At 34.4% G+C, this 25569-nt stretch overlaps 1 protein-coding gene across 5 annotated transcripts in view; it reads left to right on the top strand.

The window, feature by feature from the left end:
- The window catches only part of GABRB2 (gamma-aminobutyric acid type A receptor beta2 subunit), a 262866-nt gene that overhangs the window by 210349 nt on the left and 26948 nt on the right, over nt 1–25569 (top strand). For 3 of the 5 annotated variants that reach the window (XM_003900467.5, XM_017960104.2, XM_017960105.3), the window contains exons 7-10: nt 3627–3764; nt 5487–5639; nt 8954–9198; nt 13584–13697. In XM_003900467.5, the coding sequence (XP_003900516.3) occupies nt 3627–3764; nt 5487–5639; nt 8954–9198; nt 13584–13697 (650 nt within the window). The remainder of the gene's footprint in view (nt 1–3626; nt 3765–5486; nt 5640–8953; nt 9199–13583; nt 13698–25569) is intronic. The other 2 variants (XM_003900468.5, XM_009209523.4) reach the window with 1 other exon arrangement.

Raw genomic sequence — 25569 nt, 5'->3', positions numbered from 1 at the left:
TAAAAATGCAATGCATGATCCTCTACAATATATAAACATCTAGAGAAACCATTTACATAAAGCAACAGAAACTCAAATTCACATGTGCATTAAGTAATTGCTTTATTAATTTAATAATGTTTACTGAGTGCCTGCTCCACACAAGGTATTGCCTAGCAAATACTGTCATTTTGCCAAAAGTTTGCGGTTCTTAATAATGTTTCTGCTGTTGGAAAACTAATCAGCGTCTCTTATATAACCTGGTTGAAATGCTATAGACATTCGCATTCCTCTGCCTACAGATAAGCTTCTGTTATAATATTTATAGCAATGGATAAAAGAAGGTAAATACTGAGGAAGATTAGGAGGAAAGAAACCTGGAGGACCATATATACTCTATTAGTTTAGACCTAGTTCTTTATGTAAGAAATACTGAGTGTTTCATTTTTCTTTTCTCTTCTTTGGAAGATGGCTGCATTTGTTTGTATGAAAATGGACATTTCTTGAACATAGCATGTATTTTTTATGGCCTATTGGTGGGGCAGGGAATGCAGTGGAAAAAATGCTTTCCTTGAGGTCAGTCACATAGATACAGCATCAAGTCCTTAGTCTATCACTTGCCAGATGTGTGATTTTTAGCAAGGTCCTTAATCTCTCTGAATCTCAGTTTTCTCAATGATGAGTTAATGACAAAAGTAACTAACTTGCAGGATCCAGGCTCATTATTTCAAATAATGTATATAAATACTGTTCACCTATAAAATGATTGTTGTGAAGATTAAATGAGATAATGAAAGTGAAGTGCTTAATAGACTTCCTAGTAAAATGAGTAACAACACTCAATAAATAACTGCATTTATTTTAATTGCTATCATTATCTTTTTCATTTGCTAGACAAGTGGTTCTCAGTGTTTTTATGTGTCATCTACAATAGAATTATCTGGAATGCTTATCAAAAAGAAAATCAGATACCATGCCAATTCCTGATTAGCTAAATAAGAATCTCTACTGGTTTCTTGGGCATCTTAAACCCAGTGTCCTTGAAGTAGAGGCTTTAGCTCTTTGTAGAAAGGGATGGCGTCTAGTTAACAAAGTGCCTAGCATATACCACCAACTAACGCAATAAATGGCAGTTGCTATTTTGCAACATGCTGCTGGTTACCATCTTGGAAAACCATGGAGAATCTTGGTTAGGAGCAACTTCATGGGACATGATTACCATCTTTTTTCATAAACGCCTTTTTTCATGTTTATATAATAAAAAAATTTACAGTGCATTTCTGAGTACTTGGTTTGATTTTAGGAGCTGTAGTCCTTTTGTTGTTTTAAACTGGTTTATCAAAGGTAGGATTGTCATTGTCTCTGAACTATTTCATAACTGAGAGGTATGGATAAAGAACTGATAAGAAATTGGATTACACTTGACATGGAGCCTCAGACTGAGTATTTTGTCACCACATTAGGAAACTTGAAATCATAGGAAAAGTACAGTTATCCTATGGGATAGGCATCTCACTTCTCAGGATTGGGTAGAGAATTTTAGAGGGAAGTGAGGGGCTCTTTTCTGAGAATTTGCCTACTATTCAATTCACTTAATACCTGGAATGTATGTTGAAATCATGAGTCTGAAATTTACTTTTATTTATTTATTTATATATATTTTTAGAGACAGCGTCTCACTCTGTCACCCAGGCCGGAGTGCAGTGGTGCCATCATAGCTCACTGCAACCTCAAATGCCTGAACTTAATCCTCCCACCTCAGTCTCCCAAGTAGGTAGGACTATAGACATGTACTACTATGCCTGGCCAATTTTTTATCATTTTTTTCATAGAAACAGAGTCTCACTATGTTGCCCAGGATGGTTTGAGCTCCTGGCCTCAAGTGATCCTACTACGCTGGCCTCCCAAAGTGCTGGGATTACAGGCATGAGCCACTGTGCCTTGCCCTGAAATTTACTTTTAAATGAAAGTTACATAAAAAAGACTTTCTACCAAAGCAAATGGCTCTTCATTAGATCATACTAATAAAATATTGCTGGTGTATAATCAATTAAAACTCTACAATTTGGATTTCAATATAGTTTGTGGTGTTTGCAAGTAAAGAAGCTTTTTGAAAGTCGTTAACTATATCCAGAGGCCTTCGGTTGTGGTATTAGAATTTCAAATGCTCTATAACTCTTCCAAAAAACTGTAGTTCTGCATCAGATAAAGTGGCTACTCTTATGAAAAAAAGGGAACTGTAGATTTCTAGAAGAGCTAAACCATACAGCTTGAGCTGTGCTGTTTGATGTAGATTCTGCAATTGAAGGTATCCTAGTTCTTTGAAAAAAAAAAAACCATTTTTTTCTGCCTTATTTTAAAGATTGAACTCCCTCTCTTTGGAGGAAGGAGAGGTGGTTTGTTGAAAATCGTCTGGGGCTAAGAGTCAAGGATTGGTATTCTTGACGTCCCTGTCACACTGACTAGTCATATGTCAAAAGGCAAAGAATTTAAGCAGTCTTTTAAATTTGTTGGTTTGTTTTTGGAAATGGCAGAGCAATATCCATCTTGCCTGTCTCCCAGACTTGTAAAAATCAACTATCCAGATGCAAAAGTTCTTTGAAAAGATGAATGTGATATCTCTTCACATGAAATGTGGTATATGCTTTTTATTTGGGGTTTTTTTGGAGGGTGGGTGAATTTATAAGATATTATTAATATTCACTGGATTTTGTGGCATACATCCCTGTATAGCACTGTTTACAATCTAATATGTGCTTATTCATTGCTGTTACATGTTTTCTTACTAGCTAGGATTATATGTATGCTCATTTCTTAAGATTGTACTCCACCCTGTGAATTGAGAGTATCATTAATAACAGAGAATATGTCTTTGTTATACAGAATCTCATCCCCAGCAACTGTGCCCTGATATGCGTAGTAGGTGTTTAATAAATAGTTGTGGAATGAATGGAAGCATGCCTCCAAAATGCACTGTGCATGTCCAATGTACACTATGCAGTTATATCTACTCCTCAAAGCGATTGAAGTTAATGTTGTTTTGAACTTTTCTGTGGAAGATTTTCTTTGAAACTAAATATGTTACAAAGTCAAATTTCAAAATCAACTACATGAATATTGAACAGATGATTCTTCGTAATCACTTCTGGCTTGAAATTCAAATGTAATTCATATGCTTTATATTGGGGGAGAATTTGTTAATATTCAGCATTATACTAATAGTTTAAATTATTGTTCTCTTATTTTATCTTCTCATAAAGTAAACCTAGGGTTATGTGATGATGTTATATGATAATGTGGTAATGTTTGATAGAATGGGATTCATAATCAGATAAACCTGGGTTTAAGTCCCAACTATACCACTTCCTAGTTGCAAGAGAGTCTATACTGTTAATTTCTCTAAGCTTTTGTAAGTCTAATATAGGCCTCATTATACCACCCTAATGAGATCGTCATGAGGATAAAATACAGTAATAGACTTGAAATGTTTTGTATGATACCAAACACATAACAGCCTTTAGCTATATCTTTATATTATTTATATCGTTGATCTTCTAAACAGGTTTCTTTTTTCTGTTTTGTCTGTTTTTTTGTTTTGTTTTGTTTTCTGTATTTGTGTGTGTGCATGTGTATGTTTCCTTTCACAGATGGATACACAACTGATGACATTGAATTTTACTGGCGTGGCGATGATAATGCAGTAACAGGAGTAACGAAAATTGAACTTCCACAGTTCTCTATTGTAGATTACAAACTTATCACCAAGAAGGTTGTTTTTTCCACAGGTTTGTATCACGGAAAAGTGTTAAGGGAAAATAATCTTCACCATGTTTTGTTAAACGTGTTCACTTATATTAGAGTTATGTCCCAGGGAAGCACAACGACTTTAGAAGACAAATCCACTGAAAACCCTCAGTTTCCCATGAAGCGTATTGCTCCACTAGGGACCCATACTATGACTTTCCAGAAGCCACCCCAGCAGAGCTGAGAGGATCATCTCAGTGTATCTCATTTGCTAGAGAAGCAACTAATTTTTAGAAAGAATACAGGAAGAGAAAGAGGAAGACTTGACTCAGAGCTCTTCCCCAACATTATAACATTATGCTTCCCACGGAATTGTTCATAATCCCTTGAATCACTGGGAGAGCCAAATTGTGGTTCATTCAAGTCTGATCACATGAAATTCTCCAAAGACAATGGGAGGAATTAATGTTTTCTTCAAAGGATTTCTTTGCACAGTTTTACCTCCTTTGTGAACAGAAAGCTGTTTCAGGTGTTAAGATTATCCCGAGGCCTTTGCCATCTTTATCCTTCCAGTATGGAGATTTTAGATGGTCATACTTGATTTCATCAGCAAAATTTTTGCATTTTTGTAGCAATAAAGCTGAGGAAAGTAATCATTTGGTAGACACTCATTTAGGCAAAAATATTAAACCCACAGAGGTATGCTTCTTTATATTTTTCTTATTGAAATAAACCCCACAGGCACAGAAATAACTAATACTGTAATGGCTCTTCTGCTAAGAAGTCAGATACTTTGTGTGCCTGCAAACCACTTCAGGCAAAAACTGTGTGACTTATTAAAAATACAAAGTTGCCTTTAACTTTAAAACAACAACAAGAAACAGAAACTTTTCCTAAGTTTGAGGTCTGCTGAATTCCTAAAAATCTATGAAAATGAGTTCCTACTTAGAATATTCTTACTATCATATTCAGACACTTAGCCTAGCCCTCCAAAAACTAAACAAGGCTTTCTTCCAAACAATGAGAATATCCTCTCCCTGGCTACTTATCATGTGAACTTCCTATAGTCTAAGACTGTGCTCTGTTAGTTATCTTGTTTTATTAAAGGATAATTCCCCAGGTCATCACCATCAAAGGACCCAGATTTAGGAAGCTGATTCTTTAGTTGTATCTCCCATAAATATTGTTCAAAAGCAATGATTCTCCACCTTTTGGTGGGTCAGGTGTACTTTTAGAACTCCAATGGAAGCAATGAAACAATTATAAAAGAAAAGAATGCATATACGTGAAAACCTACAAAAACCCACATTCCCTGAAACATCACCACTGATCACAGACTTAAACTGTAATCTGTGGCTTGAGAGGAGTTTTCTTTTACTATGACCAGAACATGCAGCCTCACTCTCATGTAAGACTATCTTAAAGGATGAACTTACTAAGAAACAATTGAAAGAGTGAAGAAAAGGACTGTCTCAAATTGTCCTAACAATTACAGAGGAGGACCATGTTTGATTCACTCTATGAGGCTGAGTAGGGAAGAGCTGGAATTCTTTTAATTACTGATGAGTACAGGATGCTTTCCACACTAAGTAACTCCTGGTAATTAGAAACTCAGGGCTCTCAGACTACTTTTGCAGAAGAAAGTGTCCTTCACCAAGAGCTAAATCTGAATTGAGAGATGATGTACTGTTTATGGACCGCTAAAGAAAAGTATCCTATAAATATTGATTGATAATGATGATGTTCTAAAATTGCCTTTCTAGGTTCCTATCCCAGGTTATCCCTCAGCTTTAAGCTTAAGAGAAACATTGGCTACTTTATCCTGCAAACATACATGCCTTCCATCCTGATTACCATCCTCTCCTGGGTCTCCTTCTGGATTAACTACGATGCTTCAGCTGCAAGGGTGGCATTAGGTAGGTCATTTTATTACTGCTTGTGGACTTTGACTCTGTGTGTACATGTCTGCGTTTGCATGCACGCGTTTTCCTTATCCTGAAATTTGTGATGCATGATGAACTGAACCTCTCACACTGCAAGAGTTTAGCTATGAGACTTTGGGTGATCTGATTCAGCATTAAATCAAGTAAACATGAAGTAAAGCTCTTTCAGGTCATTATTAGTTAACCGTATAGCTGTTGATAATGAGATTAGTCCCATCAGTTTGATATTTTTATTGAAACATATTTCATGTAATGTTGCTTGCATAATTGTTCAATTTGTGTCTGTGCTTCTTTACCTAAGAAGAGTTCCCTTCCATCTTTTTTTCCTGCATGAAAGACGAAACAATGTGGTGTGTAGCAAATGGATAAACAGAAAGAATTCTAAAGTCTTATTAACATTTCAGAGTAGCATGGCTAAGGCAGGAGACAACAAAGTAAGAATATTGAAAAGTAATCTGTGGCATCTCTCATCTTATGCTTGATTTTTTTTTTTTCTAACAAATACAAGAGGAGAATAAATTACATTTCATAAACATTTTTGTTATTAACTTCAGATAAAGTAAATTAATGGCCTTTTACACAATCTTGTTTATTGTGGTTTCTGACTATTCCCTTTAAAATGTTGAATTGTTCACTTTTACCATGAGACCTCAATTCAATCATTACTTTCTTAGAAGAGCCACTCATTTATTATTCAACAAATAATTGTTAAATACCTAACATATGCTAATTGTACTAAGCACTGGAGATACATCAGTCTTCTGAAAGTTATATCTAGCAGTAAAAGATATGCAATAAATTTAATAACCACATAAATTATACAATATGGTAAATCTATAGAAGGATATAAAGCAAGGGGGCATGGGTTTGTTAGGAGTTCAGTTTAGAATAATTAGGGCCAACTTCACTCAGAAGTTGTCATTGGAACTAAGACTTGAAGATTAAGAGCAATGTGGATATCTGGGTGATAATATTCCAGATGACTGCAAAGGCCCTGGGTGGGAGCAATCCAAGAGTGTCAGCAGGAGGCTTATGAGGCCAGGTGAGTTCAGGGGAAGTAGCAAAGACAATGTTAGTGAAAGGGGCCTAAAAGATCACAAAAGGGCTGTCACAAAGGGATGGTAGGCCACGGCAAAGTTTTGCTTTTATTTTGAATGAAATAGCCATTGAATGAGCATAAAAGTGGCATGATTTGATTTCTGTTTTAAAGGGATCACTTCAGCTACGGGGTTAAAATTAAATTATGTGGCTCAACGATGGAAGGAAGGAGAAGGAATGACCTCTCAGGCTGAGTCAAGCACCTGTGATGTATACATTCGCAGTGCCATAGACCTCCCCTGTGTTGAGACTAACCACAGTTATAACTTATGTTTACTTAGTTGTGTGATGTCCTTTTCCCCTTCAGCAATGAAAGATCCATGGAAGAAAGGTCCATATCTAGTTTTATATCTGCAGTGTCTTGCATGGGGAATGGTGCTCAGTAAACAGTTGCGGAATGAAAGAATGAATAAAATTTGCAAATATCCCATTTTTCCAAAGTTGAAACCTGTCTTTTTTGTATCTATTACAGGAAGAATAAATAATTTATTAAGTTTTTAGAAGACATTTTAAAAATGTCTTTATGTGAGCAATTTTTTACTAGGTTCAGAAAGACTTTAAAAATGAGATTTAGATAAATAATAAAATCAGCAATGTCAGTTTTATTATATACATATGATACAGGATCATCCGTAGTTGAAATGATGAAGAGAAAATTGAAACTGGAAAATGTCTCAAAATGATGGCTATACAGAAGACATGAGAAATGTAAGATACCTGTATCTAAAGCAAGACCAAGGTTTTATGGGTGTGCTCTGAATCAAATGCTCAGATTTGTTTTTTCTGTAGCTGTTCCTTGGTGGAGTATAAAAACAAAATGGAAACTATGACATTATTACTAGTGAGATAAATTAAATCAGAAAACTATGTCCCCCCAAAATCATAGGAATGAAATTTAACTTTCAGCATGTGTTATCGGATAGTGTTTAAGGGCCTGGATTCCTGAGTCAGAAAGATTCTCATTCCAATGGCAACTCTACGACTTTCCATCTGTGTGATCTTGACCTCTGATCTTTGTCTATTTTCACGTCACTATTTTGCTACAAAGCTGGACTTTATCATACTCAGGACCTTGGACTTTCAGTGCATTTACCTTCCAATTACAGCTTAGAGGGAAACTACTTCCCACTGTCAGAGATACCAACTCAACAGGACGAACAATTACAGTCTGACCCAGTGTCACATTTTCCATAAGGAGTCCTAGAATGCATCTGTGTTATTTATCTGGGCATTATATACCTAATTGTCCGGTCCATATACCTGAGGACTATGATTCCTCCTTCTCTGTTATCCTCCACTTCTAATTCCTAAATGTTTTATAATCATTTATTTATATTGCCTGTATAATGTATTCTTTAATTTCAATACCCTTGTTGTTATTTTAATTGACTTCACTTTCATCATTCAGTTGAATTACTCTGAAAACCTCTTAACTGGCATTCGTTACTCCTGCCATGCCTGCTTCTCCCCATCCTCCACACTGCCACCACAGTGATTGTTCTAAAAGCAAATTGCCCCCTTGCTTGAAGCTGGCCCCTGCTCCACATTGCCTTTAATTTTAAGTTCAAACTCCCCCATTAGGCTCTCTGTATGGCTCATAACCTCCACTCTTCTCACGATTCTTCCCATCCTGTCCAGGAATGTACACACAGTGATTTTCCTAAGATCATGGTAATGGGCTGTGTACTCTCCCCGAAATCCAACCTTGATATAAAAGCTCTCTCTACCAGCAGTCCCTGTAAGTCAAACATGACTTTTGACCCCCAGTTCTGGGTTGCCTGGGTGACTTTCACTCATTCTTCAGAAATCAACTTAAAAGTCTCTATTTCCTAACCTCGTCCCTGCCACATCAGGAAGTTGACCTAGAGTCCTCTCCATATTCTCAACTCTCACCTTACATATGTGCCCATCATAGCATTTACTTCACATTTTAAACCCCCACTAGATATATAACTATGAATACAAAAATTTAATTAAAAGAAGTGATCAAAATGTTCAGTGATCACTGTAAGTTAATTTGTTCCTATCTCCATACCCTATCACATGGCTGGCATAAAATAATAAGGGCCTAATAAATAGGCTGTGGCGTATATGAATGAGAAAATGAATATAGATCACCTTTCCAGCTATTATGAAAGAAGAAAGGAGATAGGAACATTATTACTCTAACTCTCCCATTTTTTTTTCAGGAATCACAACTGTCCTCACAATGACCACAATCAACACCCACCTCCGGGAAACTCTCCCTAAAATCCCCTATGTGAAGGCCATTGACATGTACCTGATGGGGTGCTTTGTTTTCGTTTTCATGGCCCTTCTGGAATATGCTTTAGTCAACTACATCTTCTTTGGGAGGGGGCCCCAACGCCAAAAGAAAGCAGCTGAGAAGGCTGCCAGTGCCAACAATGAGAAGATGCGCCTGGACGTCAACAAGGTAAATTCAAAGGGCAAGCCCTCCTTGCTTCTTAAACTCATGGAAGAATGCTAGCAATACAGGTTGATGACCTTGTTGAGCAAATGAGGAAACCAAGCCCAGGGAAGAGAATGGGTAATTTTCCCCAAATCACACAAACAATGAATGATAAAAGCACAATTACAGACCAAACTCATGACACAAGATTGGGATGCCCTTTTCATTAACAGGAGGAGTGCTCAAAGATGAGAAGACCTTTATGATTTTTTCCCACATATGAGTATAGTACCTGTAATTATTTATGCTTTCTTCAAATTTATTCACCTAATTTATTTAAAAAGGAAATTTAATGTCACTTCAGTCAGTATTACTTACTGGACAATAGCTCTATATATATATATATATGTAACAAATTTAAAAAACTATATCATTAAGTTCTAATTTATACTAGATGAAGTCTCTGGTCCTTAAATCTGCATTCTCTTTGACTTAAAGGAAAGATAAGCAAGTATAGAGATGTGTTACAGACCAACCAAGGAACAAACTGAGACTCTTTCTTTGAAGTAATCAGAAGAATATAAGAAGAGTAGGGGGGAAAAGACAAATAATTTTCTCCTTAAATAATAATGCCTTGCACATATACCACTTATCACTGCAGCATTTGACTATATGAGGCCACCATCTTGCTTAAGTCAGACATGGTCAAATAATTCCCACAAAACTGTAAACTCTGTTTATTTGTTAAGTCAGTAGTTTTCAATTATGGGTGCCAATGGAATGACCTGCACAGATTGAAAAAAAAAAAACTGAAGCCTTTGTCCCTTCCCCAGAAATTCTGATTTGATTTTCTTGGAGAAACCATGGGCATCATAATTTTTAAAAGTTCCCTAGGTTGTTCTAATCTGCATCCAAATTTGAGAATCACCACTTTAAGGTTTTTGATGGTAGTCCCAGTAGAGCCAGCTCTCTTTACTCTTTATATTAAACTTCACCTGGCTTCCTGTTATAGCACTTTCTGCACTAACAGAATACTTTTATATGTCTTTTCCCAGAAACCACATTTAGACGTTTAGCAAAAGCCAAAGAAAAGTCTGATTTTCATATCTGTCCTAAATACTGTTTATAAAGAAGTGTGTAATATTGGACCAATAAATAGTTCATCATGATGGGACTAGGAAAACATTAATCCTTTTAAAACATCTGGAATTATCTGATTATTTCTTTGATGTTTTGATATTTCTAAATTCAATTTAATTCCAAGGATAGCAAAGCATAAATAATCTCTACCATGAAGTTGTATTTGGAGCAAACCATATGGAAGCTTCTAACTCAGTAATGTTTTTCACATATCCATAGGTCCAATATTTGGTTTTAGACTATTGTCTAATCCAAGGCACTTCTTGCTTAGAAGATGATATTTGCAACATTGCAAATTTTAAGTATGGCCCTTGGAAACCAAAACACCATAAGGGTCTAGGAAATTGTCAAATTCCTTCCCATACCCAAGGTTTGACTTACTGGAATCTGCCAATAGATTCCAACTTACCATTGTGGTTCTCTCAGGTTGTCAAATGAAAGAGTATTTTCTAAACTTATTTTCTGATTTTCCTGACATAGTAGTCTTAGAGAAGAAAAGAGAATAAATAAATAAATAAATAACACTATCTCATAGAACTTCAGTTTGAAATGAGTCTAAATCAATTGCATAATGCAAGTCTAACTTAATAAGATAACATCTGATCTCTTCACTTTCATCTACCCTATTTTTTATACCAATTTGCATTTAAATGATAAAGTTAAGACCTAGAGAGAGAAGGTTTGATACAAACTGAACCTGCAGAGCTTCAGATAGTTCTAAAATGGAAATAGAGAAAAGTTCACCAGGCAGTTACCCCATAGTAGTGAAAAGCCTATCCTCTTGGCTGAAGGTAGACCCTACAATTCAAGTGATGGAATAGGAGAGAACAAAAAAGATACCAGAGATTATTTAGTATTTTTCAATGGTTCTCAAAACAGGGGCATTTTCTTCTCCCACAGGACATTAGGCATTGTCTGGAGACATCTTTAGTTGTAAAAACTAGGGGATGAGATTTACTACTGGTATCTAGTGTGTAGAGGCCCAGGTTGCTGCTACACATTCTGCAGTACACGGGATAGCTTCCCCATAACTTCTTGTTTTCAGACATAAGAAACTGAGGTACTGAAAAAAATAATATCCTTGTCATCTAAATATTCTTTAGCAAAGTTGTTTCTCCATTTTCTTTGAGCAGCATGTGTGAGAATCAAGACATCAGGAGTCATGATTTAGAACAATGGTTCTGAACAAATATTTCAGAGTCTTTCAAGTTCAATATTTACCTTCCCATTTAACGACTGTGTGACAGTAGACAAAAAATTTGGCCTCTCTGACCCTTTAGTTTTCTCATCTGTAAAATGGGGTTAATTCCTCTCATAAAGTTATTTATGAATACAATTGTGATAATGTGGAAAGAGGATAATATAGTCCTCAGTACATGGTAGGCACTCAGTAAGTGATAAATATTAATAAAATATTAAAATACAGTAAGTAGTAAGCATTATTACTTTTTAAAATAAAATGTGCAGTCCCCATACTTATTGGTGATGCTTGCGTATGTGTTCTACATGCTCTACCATGTGGAATGCAGTAACCTGCCTAAAACAGAGTATTGTTTAGAGGCGAAAGTTTTGTGTTAGAAGTTTTAAAGTCAAATCAAGAAAATCATTTTTCAAAGGGTATTAGCTGTAAAATCTATAGCAAATCAACTGCATCAAACTTTATTAATTATTTCTCAGAGCAGAAAACCTACAACGCATTTTGATTAGATTAAAACAAAACGCTGACCATCAAGCTTTCCGGACTCTCACTGTTTCTTTGTTCACCCAGCATGCAATGTTAGAGGAGGTCCACGTTGCTCCTGATCATGTGGTGCTGTCTTTTGTGTCAGCATCATGAATAATACCACCCCATTTCTTATCAAGAATGTCCCTTCTTTTCAACTGTAATTCTATAGTTATTTTTTTTCCCAAGATCAAGCACTTATAATCAGCTAAGTGTTGTTGGCTGCTCTGGGAAAATCGGAGTGGGATTAAATTTTTCACCTTCCTCTGGTGATTTCCTAAAGGTGGAAGGAGTGTGTCAGATTTTTGAAAGTGATTTTTGAACACATGCTCTGTCCTGAGGTCAGGCAGGGTTGAAAACGGGAAGCCTGCCTAGGTGGGAGCCCAGTGTTGATTCAGCAGATACTGCCGCATTTTTTTTTCAGCCTCTTTTCTGTATTAGCTTCCCTTACGTTTTTGTTTTAATAAGTGAATTTGCAGCTCTTAAATAATTTCCATCCTGTCATTTCATCGACGTAAAAGCCTATGTGCCTAAAGAAGGTGAAATAGACAAGGTCGCATAGCAAGCATTTAAAAGTTCTGATCTGGATTTTTCTATCCTTCTCCAGTGTACATACAAGTGTGCTGGCAAATAAAAATAAATAAATAAAAAACAAACAAACAAAAACTGAAAAGTTAATTCCATGTTAGTTTATATATTCCAACTCAGTTGATTTCACCTGAAAAATCCCAGCTACCTGCACATGAAAGTTTATAAGCAAGTGTCACTTTCACAGTTGTCTTCATTCGACAAGTAGTACTGTATTAAGATTTTAAAAATAAAATTTAAACCAACATGAGGTCTACTGAATATTTTTTCCAAAGTGTCCTTTGAAGTAGTTTAAACATGATCTTTATTCTAATGCTAGGAGAGTCTTTCCTATGTTCTCTTGCATTCTTCTAGTGGTGTGTGTGTGCGTGTGTGTGTGTGTGTGCGTGTGTCCTAATGGAATTTGCTTTTGATTGATTTCACCCACTGTTCCTGCCCATAGCTTTAGGTTTCAACTCCCCTTACTTTTCTTTTAAGCTTTATATTGTTCCCTTGTTTATTTTTCTGCCAAATACTAAAAACATGTATATTTGAGAATCAAGTTATTCTTACCTTTTTACCACCATGGTACTTGCACATATCAAATGCACCTGCAGCCAACAGTTTTCTAACTAAAGCTGCACCACAGAGATCTCCATTTAAGAGTGTTCTTTATTCTGCATTCGTGGGTGCTGTGACTCTTTGTGTTGTCTTTAGCCATTGTGCGTAATCTTTTCTAATGCAAAGCCACTAAGATACTTTCAATCAATTTACTTCTACTGCTTGGAATTTGATGTTTTTTTTAAAAAAACAAAACATTTTTTAAAAACTTATTCAGATTCCCATTCTCTGTTAGCCTTGATCTAAAGGATTTCTAAAGACCAGTAGCATTTATCTATATCCAATTTACTTTAACCATCAGGCCTAATCTAGTAGCATCAATCGACTTAATTAGCACATTCTCTACTTTGTCTTCCAGATTTTTTATAAAGATATTAAACAAAATGGGACCCAATATCGATCCTTGTGGGACCCTACTGGAAACCTCTCCCCAACTAGACGGACTACCAATTACGATTTCTCTCTGTATACGGTTAGATAGCCAGTTTTTAATCCATTTATTTGTATTTCTGTTGGGGCCAATTTGTTTAGCTGTTCCCTTAAAAAAATGTGTGGGGTCTTTGCGGATAACCTATGAACATGTGTCCACAGAGTCTTGGGGATAAGTTAAAATTTTTTCAGGAGACCTTTGTGGGGCTTTCCTAGGTTTAGTTTTTCAGTATAGCTTTGGTGAACCTAAGCTTTGGTGTTTCGCTCAGGAATTATTGTTGTGTTAGGGAAAGAAATTAAATGGATCGTATTTTGAGAATTCTTTTCATTTGTCCTGAGAGGACAAGAGTATCATTATTTCTTAGTTTTGTTGTTGTGCTTGGTTTTTTTCAGATGCTTTGGATTGAGTAGGTGGAGAATTAATCATTCCTTTTGTTGGTTAGCTCAGAATTCAGAAATTTGTCTACATTGCTAACTTGTGTCTAAGAATGTTACGCTTGCATCAAGTCCTTGTTGATTTCTTGTTATTTATTTTACAAATAGGTATTGTATTGGCAGGCTCATCATTACTATAATGACAGATAAAAGCCAATAATTGACATTGTTGCTTACCAAAACTCTTGACTTAAATGAACTCTAAAGAAAGCCTGTTTTTGACTCATAGTTTAGTTTCTGAATCCTCATGTGTTGGTGATCTTAATTGGCAAGTTGTCATTCATATTGCTTTCCAAATTGAAGGAGGAAAAAGATAATTGTCACCATTCCACCCTATCATCTACTACTTGTTCAACTCCAGTGTTTAGCAAATGATATTGGATATTCGTGAATCTGTTCTATGAGGACTTGATGCCAGAGTGCTTCCATTATTATATATTCTAAGTATAAGGCTCTCCTTTAATTTTGTGGCTTTGACTCCAGAATCTTTAATACATCATTGTTGTTGCCTTTGGGGTAGGGGACAAAATGGATAAGCTACTGAATTGCTTCTTTGTTCTGGATTTTGTCACTTTTTGACTTCATTACTTGTGTTATATAGTAGCAAAGTCTAGTAAATAGTAATAATTACATTACAGAAGAGATGTTTGAAATTTTGTTAATCACTATTTTTTGTTCCAATCCCCTAAACATTCCATCACCTAGTATGTCTGTGCTCTCAGACTATCTCATTTATGTTGTTGCTGCTGTCCTTATTTTTTAACTTTAGTTAGTCTTGTTGAAATTAAAGTAGACTGATTTGATTGGGCATTATTCTGGGTCAATTGTTAATTATGTAGAAGAAAATATGTATGAAAGTTGGATTTATGATGAAAATGATTGAAGAAGGCTGTATTTCTGAAAACCAAAATCAAACACACTACATGATTGTTGTAAAGACTGCATAAAACCACATGAAAATTCAGGATATCCTCAGATGATGAGGATATTTTGAAAATTTGCTCATTGGCGCATTAAATTGTTCAGTTGATGGCTTGAAAGAGTTAATACTCTCTTATCCTATGATTTGAACACTAATTTGTTAAGACTTCTTCCTCTATCTCATGAAGTGTCATATTAACAAAAATGTTCAATGAAAATGAATTTTATAAATTGAAATATGAATTCTAATGTCTTTTGTTTTTATACTTTTCTATGTTGGGTATGTCTTTCTGCTGTCCTTTGAGTCCTCTTTTAGGTTCACACTATGAAATAAGGTCTAGTATTTGAAAGTTCAAATAACGAGCTTTCTAGTAAACTTGTAACCTGTAAGAGCATCAAGATATATGTCACAATTGCAAAAGGTACTGGGAAGAATAGTGGATTTTATGGTTATATGTACTGGGTTCATATTCAGGCATTGTCATTTATAAGCTGTGTGACATTAGACATGTTTAACCTTTCCAAGCTTTAATTCCTCAATTGAAAACTAAAAATCTAATTTCTGTCTTATAGAGCTGCTGAGAAGAATAAGTGAAATAATTATACTAACAGCCTTATGTAGTACCAGGCAAAGGACATTCAAATAATAGTTGTAATTATTCTGGAGATGGTGGCAGGGATTGTGTATCTTTCTTAGATTTTATTTAGTTCTATAGCTATTTTTCTGATTATAAAACAAATTCATGGTAGTTCTTAAATTTACACAAAAGATAGTGAAAATCACCTGCACACTCCCACACAGATATAATCATTATCAACATTGCCTTTTATTCACATTTAATGACATATTTTTATATAAAAATCATATTCTAATCTTCTATATACAGTTATTTCCTAATTACCTTTTCATATCTTTAAGTATAAGTATACACCATTTCTAATAGCTATAAGATATGTAATTGAATGTGTGTGCCATAATTTATTTAACATATATTCAATGAGCACCTATTGTTTGATGTTTGCATTGTTTCTAAGTGGTTTTCCATTATAAACAACTATAAAATCAACATCACATTGCTGACAGGTTTACACACCATTGTTCCTGATATATTTCTTAAAATTGATTTGCTAGGTTCAAAGATATATGACTCTAAAGTGGTGATATATATTGTCTGGTTGTTCCCTAGGAAGGTTCTATAGTAGTTTACATACCTAATAGCCATCTGAGAGTGTGGTAGTACACACACACACATACAAACACATACACACAGTGTATATGCACACAATTACCTTGCACTCCCACAAATGAGGAAGAAACAGAAAACATGTTTAACTTGGTCCAATTGTGATAAATGCTGGAAAAGAGGAGAGAGAGAAGAATCCAAAATCCCGTGTGTAGTATCTATCCTCTCTTTCCAAAAGCCACAAATAATAAAATGGCAATAGAAAAACAAAATAAAAACTATCAATACCCATCTCAAACTGAGGCTCTGCAAAGATGCAGAGATGCATAAGCAGGTCCAGTAATTAGTGCAAGCAGAATCAAAAGAAATCTATCTAAATTTTAATTGAACATATGGAAAACCCAGAAGCAATGTCTCCATCAAGATGAAGCATCTAAACAAAGAAACAGTGTGACAACTAAGTGAGAAAACTACCACATGGGGAAGGCAAGGAGAAGACCTCAATATGCAAAAGACAGATAATGACCTTTATATTTTTAAAAAGTATATTCTGGCCGGGCGCAGTGGCTCAGGCCTGTAATCCCATCACTTTGGGAGGCTGAGGCGGGCGGATCACTTGAGGTCAGGAGTTATAGACCAGGCTGGCCAACATGGTGAAAACATGTCTCTGCTAATGATACAAAAAATTAGCTGGGTGTGATGGTGGGCACCAGTAATCCCAGCTACTAGGGAGGCTGAGGCAGAAGAATGCTTAAACCCAGGGGCTGGAGGTTGCAGTGAGCTGAGATCACGCCACTGCACTCCAACCTGGACAACAGAGCAAGACAATATCTCAAAAAAAAAAAAAAAAAAAAAAAGTATATTTCAAGATACTAAAAATGTGTTTAAAAGTATCTCAAAAGTATATTTAAAAAGTATATTTCAAGATAAATGAAAACATCCTGTAACAAAATATTTTCTCACCAAAATTGAAAGAATATGTGAAACAAAAATCAAAAATAAAATAATAAACAAGAAGAGATTAAAAGAGGGAAAACGAAAGCAAAGCAATCCTTATGGAAACTAACAAATCAATCTAAAACAGTAAGAAAGATAATCAGTTGGGCCAAAAAATCAAGGCAGTAACACAAAGTTCAGGTTGTAGTAAATCATGCCAAATGCAGAGGAAAAGGTTTTATAGATAAAAATCTCTCAGAAGAAGCATAATAAATATACAGAACAGGTACTGTGGATCAACCATGCAGAACCTTAATGTTAGCGAAGAATGGAAAACATGGAATAGAAAAAAAATTTAAGTCTAATGTCAGAATCTAATTATAAAAACGCTGATAATAATAAACACTTCTTCACTGGGCACAGTGATTCACACCTGGAGATCCCAGCACTTTGGGAGACTGAGGCAGGCAGATCACTTGATCCTAGGAGTTCAAGACCAGCCTGGGCAACGTGGTGAAATCCTGTCTAGAAAAAATACAGAAATTATCTGGGTATGGTGGCACGTGCCTGTAGTCCCAGCTACAAGGGAGGCAGAGGCAGGAGAATTGTTTGAGCCTCGAAGGTGGAGGTTGCAGTGGGCCAAGACTGCACCATTGCTCACATTTCCTGGGTGAAAGAGGGAGACTCTATCTCAAAATACTAATAATAATAACAATAATAAACTCTTCTTGAATACCTACTACGCGCTTAGACAATTTACATATATCAGTCTTTATTATTACCCCATATTGTTATCATTATATTCTTATGAGTAGTGAGCTGAGACCCGCAGAACATGATTAACTTTCTTAATGTTAGGTAGCTAAGCAGTGGTTGAACAGAAAATATGACTACAGAACCTACATACTTAACTACTATGCTGTACATTCTGTATTTGTACATATATGTAATGAAAGTAATTAATCCTGCTAATTACCAGGTTGTTCCCTGGAAAAGTTTTGCTGTACCTATTAGCACCATTTGAAATTAATTAATAATTGCATTAATTAATTTATTTACAGGTATGTATAACAAGTTTAAAAGGATGTAATGGGTTCCAAGATTAAAAATTATACAACGTATTTAACTACTTATTATATTCCTCTGAAATTACTGAACTTCCAGTAAGAAAAAGTGAATGCCCTACAAGGAGAAAAGAAAGTTAGCTTTTAATTTACTCCACAGCAGTATTAAATATTGTTAGACAATGGAAAATGTCTTAAAAGTTTCTGAAGGGGAGAAAGTATAACCTAAATTATTACTATTGATTCATAATGACAAATGAAAGATACTTTATCCTCAATTTGCAAGGCATTAAGGAATAGCATCTATGAGTCCTTATTTGTGGGAAATAATATTGTAATATAACAATCTAGACTCAAGTAAAAGGTAGTCAAAATTAGGAACTTTGGAACAGGAAAGACCGGTATGCTAGCATTTAGAACTAAAGATAATGTGTAGAACCTGCAAGTTATGCACATGTACCCTAGAACTTAAAGTATAACAATAATAATAATAATAATAAGATAACGTGTAGAACTAAAGCTATACACGTCCAGGAGTTAAAGTTTCCAAATAAAACCGAATTGAAATATTTTAAAAACTAGATACTAAATATGCGTAAAAACAGTGAAACAGGAAAATAATCTTATAATATAAATTAAAATTATGCAGTGGTATTTTTGAGGAGAGAGGAGATGTTTGTTTGCTAATTTATAACAAGAACTTAGTATTTACTCTTTTATTTTTAGAGCTTATGAATCCAGAAGTTAAAGATTAATAATAAAATTAGCATAGATAACATAGATTCCCATTATGACAGTGTTTCTCAAGGGATCTGTCGCAGATTGCCAACATGACAGTCACTTGGGACATCTGCCTAAAAGTAGATTCTAGCTGAGACAGTATAGACCAAAATCTTTAGTGGGGAAAGCTTAGTAATCTACATTTTTCTATGCCCCAGGTTTCAGTGGTATACACTACAGCATGACAGCCTGAGGACCATTATAGTAGAAGATGTAATAACTGATAATGAATCTTACAGAAACCCTTCATAACCTGAAGGAAATGAAGAAAGATGCAGATGATGTAGCTAAATCTTGATGTCAGAAATAGAAATAAGGATGACTGCAAGGCTAATTTAGAGCACAAATTCAGATGACAAAATTAAGGCCAAGCTTCTTTGTGTATAGCATATATCAACTCATCTATGGAAAGAATAGATTCTCAGATTGAATCTAGCAACCAACCCAACAAAATGCTTTTTAATAGAGATATTTCTAAAGTAAAGGTAATAGAAACTGTTCTAAATAAAGTCTTGGGAAAAAACAAATGAGGCAATTACAAATCTGAAGAAAGCTGAGAATTGATCATTATTACTACATAAAGATGAATTTAAGATAAAAGTATCACAACCAAGAGATAGTTTTATAATCATAATTACCATCCCAAATAAAGATATGATCATTATAAATCATATAATTCAAATAAAAATACATCCAAATAAATTGAAGTGATAGGAAATCAAAGGAGGAAATGACAGAAATGTTAAGTGGTATAATTATAAAGTTTACTATTTGTATAAACTCTTATGTGCAAGTCACGTGTCAAAGATACAATAAAAATAAAAATTAAATTGAAGAACATTTAGAAAATAATATTAATTTTAAATACTACATAATTAATCCTCAGTTATGTGGTTAAATTAGTTAACAATGAAATGGCCATAGCTTAAAACATCTTTCTAGCAAGTAGTTTTCAAAACTGAATTACACATACAATTTAAGAAGTTAGAAAAAGTTGAGCAACAAAATACCTAAATAAAGCAGAAGGAAAAATCAAGATCAATTATAAATTAGCAAAGTAGAAAATCAAAATAAAATAACCCACAAGTAAAATAAAGACATAATCGATAAAGGAAAAGGTTATTAAGGAAGCAAAGAGGAAGACAATATGAATATACCAAAGCAGTAATTTTTAAAAGCATAATAATTAAACAGTGAGGGGAAATTAAAAGAAAACTATGCAAAGATCTTAGAAAATGTGAATATATAATTCATGACACCCTTAGAAAATATGAATTAGAAAAAAATTAGCCTAGGTGAAATAGAAAAGAAAAACAGACCAATTAACCAAAGATGAACTCAACAAAATTGACAGAAAAATATAACTCCCACTCAAAACGAGCATTTAGGCCAGAAGATTTCAACAATGAATCCTATCAAACATGAAAATGCAAATACCTCTAGTGGTATTTAAAATCTTGTAAATCGGTCGGGCGCGGTGGCTCAAGCCTGTAATCCCAGCACTTTGGGAGGCCGAGACGGGCGGATCACGAGGTCAGGAGATCAAGACCATCCTGGCTAATACGGTGAAACCCCGTCTCTACTAAAAAATACAAAAAACTAGCCGGGCGCAGTGGCGGGCGCCTGTAGTCCCAGCTACTTGGGAGGCTGAGGCAGGAGAATGGCGTAAACCCGGGAGGCGGAGCTTGCAGTGAGCTGAGATCCGGCCACTGCACTCCAGCCTGGGCGACAGAGTGAGACTCCGTCTCAAAAAAAATAAATAAATAAAAATAAATAAATAAATAAACAAAATCTTGTAAATAATAGCAAAGAGAAAGAAAAACTTCCAAATGATTTAGATGGTCACATACCATAAATAAGGTACCAAAACTATATTTCAAAAACAAAAGTATGTGAAGGAAACAATGGATCCACTTCACTGGTGAACATTAGTGGGGAAAATTTTTTGAAATTAATTTTTCAACTAAAATCCACAAAATACAGAAAGCAAACTACATCATAACCACAGAGTGCTATTTCAGATTATAAGGGCAATATTTTCCATATAGATGAGTTGAAAGGGTGAAAAACTTTATATATATGTATATAAAATATATTTATTACATTTTTATATTATACCATTTCCATAGATACCAAAAAGGACATTAACAAAAATTAACAAAAATTTAGTATTCTTTCTTGGTTATAAATTTAAAATCTCTTAGGAAATTAGAAAGTGAAGAATGCTTCCTTACCTAGGTCTCTCTATTTCTCTTTATCTACCTGTCTTATGAAAAACTCTGACTCTTGCCTCTTGGCTTAGGATGGAACAGTCCAGGCTAGAATGAGAAATGGATGCCCGCCATCACCACTATTGTTTAATTTTTTTTAAAAAAACTAGCTAATAAAATTACCTTAGGGAAAGTAAGGAATATTGGAAAAGGATAAGAAATAATTTTACTCTCATACAAGAGCAACAATTTATTCAAACAAAATTTAAGGGAATTAACTGGGAAAAACTTAGAAACAATATGAGAAGTTGGGAAGTCCCCACAGCTTTTTCCTATATGGAGAATATATAAACAATAACAAATATGTAATGGAAGAGAAGAAAAGAGCCCTTTTCCCAGTAATAAGATTTTAATTTAAAAAAACTTTGTGTTTTTTTAAAGTATTTTTAAAAGGTAAAATTTATAAGAGATCCGTTTTTTCTAAAGTATTCTATGAACTTTGTGTAATGTCATTGTGTAATGTCATTGGAAGGGAAGAAAAGAGCCCTTTTCCCAGTAATAAGATTTTAATACAAGAAAACTTTGTGTTTTTTTAAGTATTTTTAAAGGTAAAATTTATAAGAGATCAGTTTTTTCTAAAGTATTCTATGAAGTTTGTGTAATGTCATTTTGATTTTATTTCCTTGGTGGTTTATTTTAGAAATTTGATCCAATAACTCTGAAGTTTATTTGAAAGAAAAGTATGTATGTGAGGAATCCAGAAAGTGAAAAATTTTAGAGAAGAATTTTTCACTAGAAGTTTCAGTGACTGATAAAATCACAGCAGTGGGTGCAATATAGCACTGGCCCAATGTTCTCTATGTGAAGGAAACATAAATTAACTTAGAAGCATAACAAATTTAAGTTCTTAATAAAAATATAATTTCACATCATTGGAAATCTGTGAATTATTCAGTAAACAGTGAGCGACGATTTGGGAGTATTTAAATGCAATACCACATATCTAACCTATCCCTTTCTCCAAGTTAAATTTTAGATAAGTCAAGGATTGAAATGTTTTTTCTAAAAATAGGAAAAAAATACATAAAAGGCAAAAAATCATGTATAAATGTTTTAATAAACATGGATTAGATAAAACATGGCAGAAAATTCAGACTCTATAAATAAAGAATGATAATATTCTTAACCTTGCAAAAATATTTAATTTCTCTATATATTTTCTTTCTTTCTTACCAATCTTATCAGATAAATCTTTTCCTTTTACAGTGACCATATTTTTTTCTTTCTAATTACATTTTTTAAAGCACATGGTTATTTTCATTTACAGAATAGTTAAAAATGTAAGAAAGTAAAACTCTCTGAATCCTAATCTTCCCGAGAAAAAAACACCAGCAGTACTTTGCAACAGGTTTTCATATATATTATAATGATTTATGCATCTCTAAGACCTTCTTTCTCACTTTCCCTTCAGCAGCACTGATTATTGATTGCTCTTTGCAGTTTGTAATGGGTATAATCTTGTTATTTTAACTTGTATTTATCATATTTCTTAAAATATTGAGCATTTTTTCATACATTCATATGCAGTTTGAATTGGCTTCCCTGTAAATTGCCTATTCTTATTCTCACCCATTTTTGTTAAGGGCTTTTTTGTTTTCAGTTTCAAGAGTTCTAGGTATAATAAAATATTAACATTTATTAATATACGTATTTCAGATATTTTTCCCCAAGCTCTCATTCATGCTATGAAAAGTTTTTAATTTTTAAATTGTCCATGTACTTATTCTATTATAATCTGTAAGTTTTCTGGAAAAGCTAAATTCCTCTTGGAATGCTAGGTTAAGCATATGGTCTTCTAAATTTTTCTGAGACTTTTAAAATAGCTAATTTATTGTTTCATGATTTGCATTTAATGCATCTTGAATGATGAGTTACTGTTAGCACAAGAATGATCAACTTTATATTTTTCCAGAAGTAAAACGAGTAACACAAGCATCATTTACTTATTTTAGAATCTTTTCCCCAGTGGTTACATTTGGAACGTGGGTTGGAATGGTAGGGGCACTTCTGCTTTTCTCTCTATATTTTTCTGAAGTGTTTGTTTTTGTTTCATTTGTATAAATTTGTGGAGCACAGATGCAATTTTGCTACATGCATAATTTTAATAATGGTCAAGCCAGGGCTTTGGGGTTATCCATCACCCAAATAACCTACACTGTACTCATTGAGTAATTGTTACAACTAGTATATATCACTTTTAAAATACAACAGTGTGTGAGCGTGTGTCTGTGTGCCTATTCTCACCTGACTTGCCAGTATGATCTTTTCATTACGTTGTTGTTTTTTTCTATCTCATGCACACACACACACTCACCTGCCACACACATACAAACCACGCAAAAACAAAATTCCTACTTTTTCCAATTTGTATAGCCTTTAACTGGAATAACACAAGATAATTGCAACACCGTATAAACAGCACATTAAACGTTTCTAGTGATTTCTAATGATTATTGCTGTCAAGTAAGAATGAAAGGGCTCACACTTGTAATCCCAGCACTTTGGGAGGCCGAGGCAGGTGGATCACCTGAAGTTAGGAATCCAAGATCAGCCTGGACAACATGGTGAAACCCCATCTCTGCTAAAAATACAAAAATTAGCCAGGTGTGGTGGCAGGCACCTGTAATCCTAGCTTCTCAGGAGGCTGAGGCAGGAGAATTGCTTGAACCTGGGAGGTGGAGGTTGTTTGCAGTGAGCCAAGATTGCACCACTGCACTCCAGCCTGGGCGACAGAGTGAGACTCTATGTCAAAAAAGAAAGAATGAATGAATAAATAAATGAGAGAGAGAAACAAAGAAAGAAAGGAAAAAAGGCAAGGAATAGAAAAAGAGGAAAGAAGTAAAGGAGGAAGGAAAGTAAAAATAAACAAAAAGAATAGTTAAGCCTGAACAGTAACTGCCCTACCCTGGGTGTAGGCAAACCCGTGCTGACTGCCTTTCTTGCAATGCTGTCACCAGAGAGTCAAGATTGCAGTGACATGTTTAGCCAAAGGCACCTCTAATATTTTGTTTCCAATCTTGGATGTACCTGTAGCAACGCTGCTCATGGCTCTGCAGACATGGGTCCTCATGAAGACAAATTAATCATCTACCTCAGTGCAGCAGACTGAGGTTCAGGAGTCTCAGGCTTCAGGTCTCAACTCTGAGGAGCCGTATATGTGATATTGGAAATGTCAACCTCTGTCAAAAAATAAGGATGTGATCACCAAGATCTCATCGAGTAACCTCAAAATTACATAGCTCTAAAATACTCATTGTTTCCTTGCCTGAATTTCATCAGTCTCATTACCTCCTTTCAATTAAACCTACTTTCATTTATTTCTACTACAAATGAGTGTTAATTAATGTGCAATTTATATACACTTACACAGAGTATACATCTTACTGTTACTTGAAACCTATTTTCTTTAACAAGTTTCCTTTTGGAAATATGAAAAATGTCTATAGAAAACAATATTATAAAATAATCCCTTGTGTTAGCTACAATTTAAAGTACTTTGGATGTGATTTCTGTCCTAAAAATGATGCAGCTATAAAGATTTATTGTATATTTCGAAATAGCAAGAAGACCTAAAATGTTCTTGACACAAAGAAACGATACATGTTTGAGGTGGTTGATACACTAATTTCTATGATTTGATAATTACACATTGTAAGTATCAAGATATCACATGTACACCATAAATATGTATAATTACTATGTATCTATAACAAATAATAATTTAAAAATCCATAAAAAGATGCTTCTTACCCTGGATAAATTAGAATGAAAATTATGTATTTCGTAAGTTGTAAAGTAATAAATAACCAAGCAGTCAGGAACATTAGATTATAATAATAATGTGTCCTGATACAGTTTTCGTTTATCTCAATTATCACTAGATACACAGAAGGTAGATATAATCCCCATTTTATAGATGAGAAAATGAAAACAAACACCTAGGAAGTCATTGATGAAATAGTCTCCCAGGACCAAAGGCCTTGAATCTTCCTGCCATGTATTTTATTAATGCAGTCAGTTTCTCTCTAAATCCCACCTGATTCAGTGAAGCTGGACATCTCCTGCCCTGCAAAGAGTGAAAGACTTAACTACGACTAATTTTCTTTCAACTGGGTTTCTTCCAAGCATGAGAATCACAATCAATGAGTTAAATTTTGTAAATATATTTATTCTGTCAGAATACCTAGCTCAGCACTAAACCAAATATTATAAATCACAAAAAGTTTATATGTAACGCTGTGTGTTTTTTTCAAAGCATGCAGTAATATTTTGCCTATTTTTATGCCCAATTTTTATTCTAGAATTTGAAACACAATAACACTAAC

The sequence above is a fragment of the Papio anubis genome, chromosome 5, assembly GCF_008728515.1.
Source record: "Papio anubis isolate 15944 chromosome 5, Panubis1.0, whole genome shotgun sequence".
Classification (NCBI taxonomy): Eukaryota; Metazoa; Chordata; class Mammalia; order Primates; family Cercopithecidae; genus Papio; species Papio anubis.
This window is presented reverse-complemented; position numbering and strand designations above follow the sequence as displayed.